We start from the raw sequence: 7,187 nt of genomic DNA on the forward strand, positions 1-7,187 counted from the left end.
TTCATATCGCGATCACTCAGCCCCACAGGAAGTACCTCAGGTTCATGGTGGACAGCACCCACTACCAATTCACAGTTTTCCCATTCGGCCTGTCAGCAGCACCTCAGGTTTTCACCAAGTGCATGGCAGTCGTCACTGTGTTTCTGCGCAGGCACCAGGTTGAGGTGTTTCCTTACCTCGACGACGTCTGGCTGATCAAGAGCCGCTCCAAGACCCAAGTAGAGGCTCAGGTCTAGTTTATCAGAGCCCCTTCATCAACCTGGGTCTCCTTTTAAACAAAGCAAAGTCCACTCTGTCTCCTGTCCAGAGGATAGAGTTTATAGGGGCAGTATTGGAGTTGACCCAGGCCAGGGCATACCTGCTGCAAGCAAGGTTTCAGGCCCTGACGGATAGCATTCGAGGCCTCAGACAGTTTCCCACCACCACAGCAAGAAACTGCCTGAAGCTTCTGGGACACATGGTGGCTTGTACCTATGTGGTGCAGCATGCCAGGCTCAGACTAAGACCTCTTCAGTCGTGGCTGGCGTCAGTGTACCGCCTGGCCAGAGACAGCCTGGACAGGATAGTGACTCTACCTCTCCTGGTCCTCGACTCCCTCCTGTGGTGGCTCAACCCTCAGGAGGTATGCTCAGTGTTCCCCTTTGCCAGTCCACAGCCGTCCCGTCTCTAGTGACGGATGCATCAGACAGGGGCTGGGGAGCACATTTAGGAGACCACAGGACTCAAAGTCTTTGGTCTTAGGTGGATCTGGCTCTCCACATCAATGTCAGAGAGCTGAGAGTGGTGTGCCTGAAATGCCAGGCCTTCCGGGCATACTTAACGGGACAATGTGTATCAGTCATGACAGACAACACCTCTGCAATGTTCTGTATTAACAAACGGGGGGGAGGGGTGTGCACGGTCCTCTCCCCTGTGCCAGGAAGCCCTCATGCTGTGGGACTTCTGTGTAGAACATTCAATACACCTGCAAGTATCGGACCTCCCCGGGGTACAAAATGAGCTGGCAGACCACCTCAGCAGGTTGTTTCATGGCCACGAGCAGTCCCTTCACCCAGATGTCGCGATTTCAATCTTCCAGGGGTGGGGCTTTTCCCAGATAAACCTATTCGCCACACAACACAACAGGAAGTGCCAGCAGTTCGTCTCCTTCCAGAACCACAGCCCGGGCTCCAGAGCGGACTCGTTCCTCCACCACTGAGGAGGTTGTCTCCTGTATATGTCTTTCCGCCCATACCACTCATTCACAAGGTGCTCTTCAAGACTGGAGGGAATGAGCTCAGGTTATATTGATCGCTCCAGCATGACCCCGACAGCACCGGTATACATCTCTCCTAGACAAGTCCGTGGAAGCCCTGCTACTCTTCCCGGACATTCTGACGCAAAATCATGGTGGTCTTCGACATCTGAGCCTCAACTCGCTTTACCTTACGGTGTGGAAGCTCCATGGTTGAACCCGATGGAGCTTTCCTGTTCAGACCAGGTTAGACAAGACCTCCTTGGCAGTAGAAAACCCTCTATGAGAGCCTCTACCTTGCCAAGTGGAAGAGATTTTCAATCTGGTTGGTGCTGCGCCATTCGTCGCCGATGCTGGACCCAGTGCTGCTTATTCTGGACTACCTTCACCATCTGAAGTAGCAGGGGCTTTCGTTGTCATCGATAAGGGTGCACTTAGCCACCATCTAGGCCTTTCACCCAGGCGAGGAGGGCCGCTCAGTGTTTGCTAACCCTATGTTCAGCCGGTTTTTAAAAGGGCTCAACAGGCTATATCCTAATGTCTGACAGCCTGTCCCAGCCTGGAACCTCAACCTGGTCCTTTCTAGGCTTATGGGACCACCCTTTGAGCCCTTGGCAATGTGCTCCCTTCTCTCTTTCTCTTACAAGATGGCGTTCCTGGTGGCAATAACCTCAGGAGGGTGTCTGAACTCAAAGCCCTAACTTCAGAGCCCCCTTGTACTGTGTTCTATAAGGACAAGGTGCAGCTCATCCTGCTTTCCTCCTGAAGGTTGTGTCACAGTTTCACGTGAACCAGGACATCTTTCTTCCAGCGTTCTACCCTAAGCCGCATTCCAGTGGCAGGGAGCAGAGACTACACTCTCTGGATGTCCGCAGGATGCTAGCCTTTTACATCGAGAGAATTAAGCTGTTCAGAAAATCAGTCCAGTTATTCATGGCAGTGGTGGACAGAATGAAAGGTCTGCCTGTGTTGTAACAATGCATTTTGTCACGGATTACATCCTGTGTCCGGGAATGCTACAACCTGACAGGAGTTCCTGCACCCCCGATCACTGCGCACTCCGCTAGGGCGCAGGCTTCATCAACAGCTTTCCTGGCACAGGTCCCCACTCAGGAAATCTGCAGCGTGGCGACATGGTCCTTCATCCACACTTTCACCACGCACTATGCGATTACCCAGCAGGTCAGGGACGATGCGGCCTTTGGACGAGCAGTGCTGCAATCGGTGGATGATTCCGACCCCGCTTCCTGAACTTGGGCTTGTGAGTCACCCAATTTGGAATCGACATGAACAAGCACTCGAAGAAGAAAAACGGTTACTCACCTTCTCATAACTGTTGTTCGAGATGCGTTGTTCATGTCCATTCCAATACCTACCCACCTACCCCTCTGTCGGAGTAGCTGGCAAGAAGGAACTGCGGGGGTGATGGGTCGGCAGGGCTCTCTATATTGGGTGCCATGAAGGCGCGACTCCAGGGGGTGGCCAGGCTATGGTTGCTGCTAGGGAAAAATCTTGCAGCTACTGTGCACGTGTATGCACACACACCTGATTGGAATGGTCATGAACGACACATCTCGAAGAACAACAGTAGGTTACTCACTGGTGAGTAACTGTTTTTTAGTCTTCCGTACAGCTTACCTTAAAAGGTTGCTAATGCAGCTGTCTAGTGATACCACATTTTGCTTGCATGTAGAGGATCCCAAGTTCAGGCATTTCAGATTGTCGAGTTTGGAGAATTGCAAGGTCATCATGCTCACCCCTGAGCTAGAAAGGACTGCCTTGTGTCACTCTGCAGCAACTCATCTGGCGAGTTTAGGACTGACACTGATAGGTTCCAGAGGAAAGCATGTCCATCTGTTGTTGGCCAGAAGGATAATTGCAATGGGAGCCTTGAGGGAGTGGGGAATGAAGCAGAAAGTAGGATGATCATCAGCGGTCCAAGTGGTCTTTCCCAGGATCTGTTAATTTATAAATACTAGAGAGACAAGGTGGGTGAGATAATCTTTTATTGGGCCAACTTCTGTTGTGGAGAGAGACAAGCTTTCAGGATTATACAGTGCTCATCTGCAGGTGGTGATGATTTTTCAAGAAACCATGCTCTTTATTATCCTTTGAATGCAGTACATTGGTTGAGATGAAACTATATATATTTTTAACATAAATTCTTTCTTTCACTACCTTTTTGTTCAATATGTTTCACAGTGTGACAACTGCGGAACTGAACCCATTCAAGGCATTCGGTGGCACTGCCAGGATTGCCCTCAAGAAATGTCCTTGGATTTCTGTGATTCTTGTTCCGACTGGTGAGCAGCAAGCATTGATGCTTCTTATTTGCAATTACTTGAATAACCCTTTAAGGCGTAAACACTGAGTAAATTCTTCGCTATATGGGATTTATCTGTTCCATGATACCTCTTGAAAGTTAGATGTAACTAGATTATAACTGTAAAGTGTGTTTCTAATAGTTCTTTTTGGTGTGTTTTCTGGTGGTGTGAAAGTCAGGCATTCTTTCAGTGTAATGGAGAGAGTAATTAATATTTGGACTGTTAAGTATGAGACAGGGAAAGTATGTTCTCTGAAATCCTCAACTGTGAAGTAATGGTGTGTGATATAGAATTTGACATGCATCTGTCAGTTAAAAAAATAAAAAGAAACATATATTCATTGTTCTGGAAGTGAATATATTATGAAAAATAAGTTCACTTGCCAAATTGTGTTTTCTTTCCTTTGCAGTCTACATGAAACAGAGATTCACAAGGAAGATCACCAGTTACAGCCTATTTACAGAGCAGAGACATTCTTAGATAGAGACTACTGCATGTCCCAAGGCACCAGTTACAATTATCTTGACCCAAACTACTTTCCAGCAAATAGATGACATGGGAAGCAGACTTACTACCTGGGCTTACAATCCTCTTTGAAAAGTAACAATGGCATCATTGTTAATTCCGTGCACACTTTGGAAAGACTCTGCTTTCCCTGAAATGTCACTCACAGCATGACAGCTTCCTGGGTGTACTCGTCAAACTACAGCTCTGAACAGTCACGGTTCTTGATCACTGAACAGCAGCTGAACATTCCTAGTGTGCAGAAGGTTTCACTGGGAGACTTTCCTTTTCCCACCTTAAGTCATTTTTAGGTGGTGAATCTAAAACAAAACAAAAAAGAAAGGAAAAAAATATAGAAGGCTGAGCCAGAAATGAGAGCACGCATTTAAAGATACAATAAATTCCAAAGGCTTTGAAGAACTTGGTTATGAGATCCAGAGAAGATGAAGTATTTATATAAAAACAGTTTAGTAGCTTGCAGTTTTGTTGTGAAATAGTTTTCCGCACAGGAACTGACTTCTTTAGGCAAGGTTTTAACCAATGACAGTGTTTGCTTCTAGGATATACTCTAAAAAATACTCACTGTTTCAGTGATGGTTGGTTACAGGTCTTGATTAAATTGGAGCTGCTTAATCACATTGACTTCTTCTAATTTTTTTTTTTTTTTTTTTTACCACAATGAACTCTATTACCAACAGTGAAGCACTACAGGGAGCAACTGTTGCATTGCTTCCTTAACCAGCTCATGGTTTGTGAATGTTAAAAAAATTGTCACTCAGATATATTTTTTAAATGTAATGTTATATAAGATGATCATGTGACGTGTACAAAATATGGTGAAAAGTGCCAGTGGTAGTAACTGTGTAAAGTCCCTAATACTCAACATTAACTCCTTTAAAATAAAGTACACAGCCTTCTGCCTCTGCATTTGGAGTTGGTAGTGCAACTCATCAAAGAAAACTGCCTAATATAAATCATATATATGGTAATAATTTTCCTCTTTTGTAGTCTGCACAAGATCCATGAAAGATTGTATTTTTATTACTATTTAAACAAGTGATTAAATTTAGCCTGAGCAGTGAGCAAAGGTTCACATGCATTCTTTTATACTGCTGGATTTTGTCGTGCATCATTTAAAACATTTTGTATGTTTCTTCTTATCTGTGTATACAGTATGTTCTTAAATAATGTTCAATTGTCAGGAGAACTGTGAGAAATAAACTATGTGGATACGCTCTGTTTATATATAGAATGCTTACTGTGATTTCCTTTCTGGGTAGAAATTAATTTTTTAACTAACATTAACAATAGAAAATAGTACATTTTAGTAGGTCACATGAATACTTAAAGGGCCCGTATCTGCACTGGCTCAGCACTTGGCACTACTGTTGACTTCAGTGAGAACTGAACGTACGCTGCACCTAATAGAATGTGCTCGGCCTCTTGCAGGATAAGAGCCTTAGTTTTCTCATATCCTGTTCACAAATTGGGTTGTTGTTTTTTCAGACTAAAGAAGAAAGGAACGTTAGCAACTTTGGTGTGCTGTATTAATCTCAAAACGTGCTGATGTCTGCAAAGCTTTGTAATTATTGTGATATTTTTGAACTAATAACTTTTTTTATTGAACTGTATCGCTGGTGATTCAGAAACACGCATTATTTTAAACTGTATTAGTTTTCCACTGAAACAAGAACTCAAATTTTCAGAGTGATTTAGAATGTAAAAGAAACACATTAGCTTAAAACCATGGCAATAAGAAGGGTAATTGGCTGATTGCATTTGATAGTAACTTTAACTGTAGCCTGATCACAATGTTAAATTTCACAGTTTCATTTAGGTTTTCATACTATTTGTTTCTAAGGAAAATAAGTTTAAGCCTATAATATATTGAGTAGATAATATAGTACAGTTACTAAAAACATTGAATGATGTAATACATCATCTGTAAACATCTCATATACTTTGAGAAATTAATAAACCTAAAGATATATAATACAACAAAGATACCATATGTATTTCACTTTTCTCTTTGATGAAAGACAAAAGCTATTGTGTGATAGAATCTATAATATCATGGGAACATATAATACTATGTTCTCCCACTCAGTTACACTACTGTCATGGAAGCTGTTTTGGTGAAGAGTGATTACTAAAGAGAGAAATCTGTTGTCATCTTATTTTTGAAGGGCTTTTAAAATGTTCTTAGAGGGAAATAACCATAATACAGAAGTGGGGGAAAAAAATTACAAATGTGCACAGGGGAAAGGTTAATACAGTTTGAATGGGGTGGGGGGTTTCAGACATGAGGGAATTCAGACATGAAATCCCTTAGTTAAAATCTCTTGATTAAAGCCCTGTTTCTAATTTGAATGAATATTTGTGTGTATGTATGTGCGCACGCACACACAATTATCTCTCTCACACACAGTATGTATGTGTATGAAGATATATGTAAGAGTGGTGGATATCAAATATATAATATACTTACACAAAAACAGTGTTACTTACTGAGATGGGGGAAATCTTGTGTGTGTGTGTGAGATACTTGCATATTTGATCCATGTAATGTTTGCATTGGTTCTAGATTGGCATCACAGCGGCTATACCTGATGGACTCGGACAGTGGTTTTCAACCTTTTTTCATTTGCAGACCCCTACACAATTTGACATGGATGTTGCAGACCCCTTTGAAAGTTCAACCTGTGATCCAGAGACTCCTACCGTAGAAGTCTTAGACTGAAAACTGACTGAACAGAATTCAACTGTAAATGTTTCAGTGCACAGCATTTGACACAGTGTGAGAAAGGGCACTAAACTTTGGGCTTCTATGGTAACAACACCACTTCTGGGTTTTGACCTGTAGGTGGGGGTATTCAAATCCTTTTGATTGATCAGAAAAAACAGAAAGCCTTTTCTGAGATCTGAAATTTTATTTTCCTAGTCACCATTCGCGGACCCCTTAGACATACAGTGCAGATGTTCAGCGGGTCCGCGGATCGCAGGTTGAAAACCACTGGACTAGGAAATGTGATATAAGAAGGAGGGTGGAATTAAGGGTAAGATTTGACATACTACATTTAAAATATGGAATTGTATATTGACTAATATTGTAAATAACTTTTGGA

The 7,187-nt window shown here is 42.9% G+C and overlaps 1 protein-coding gene across 6 annotated transcripts in view; it reads left to right on the top strand.

Annotated features, from left to right (window-relative positions):
* Window positions 1–5,314, top strand: part of ZZZ3 (zinc finger ZZ-type containing 3) — a 101,064-nt gene extending 95,750 nt beyond the window's left edge. For all 6 annotated transcript variants that reach the window (XM_048859819.2, XM_048859813.2, XM_048859817.2 and 3 more), the window contains 2 exons: window positions 3,437–3,537; window positions 3,968–5,314. In XM_048859819.2, the coding sequence (XP_048715776.2) occupies window positions 3,437–3,537; window positions 3,968–4,112 (246 nt within the window). In that variant the 3' untranslated portion in view covers window positions 4,113–5,314. The remainder of the gene's footprint in view (window positions 1–3,436; window positions 3,538–3,967) is intronic.
* Window positions 5,315–7,187: the final 1,873 nt, after the last annotated feature.

The sequence above is a fragment of the Caretta caretta genome, chromosome 8, assembly GCF_965140235.1.
Source record: "Caretta caretta isolate rCarCar2 chromosome 8, rCarCar1.hap1, whole genome shotgun sequence".
Taxonomy (NCBI): Eukaryota; Metazoa; Chordata; order Testudines; family Cheloniidae; genus Caretta; species Caretta caretta.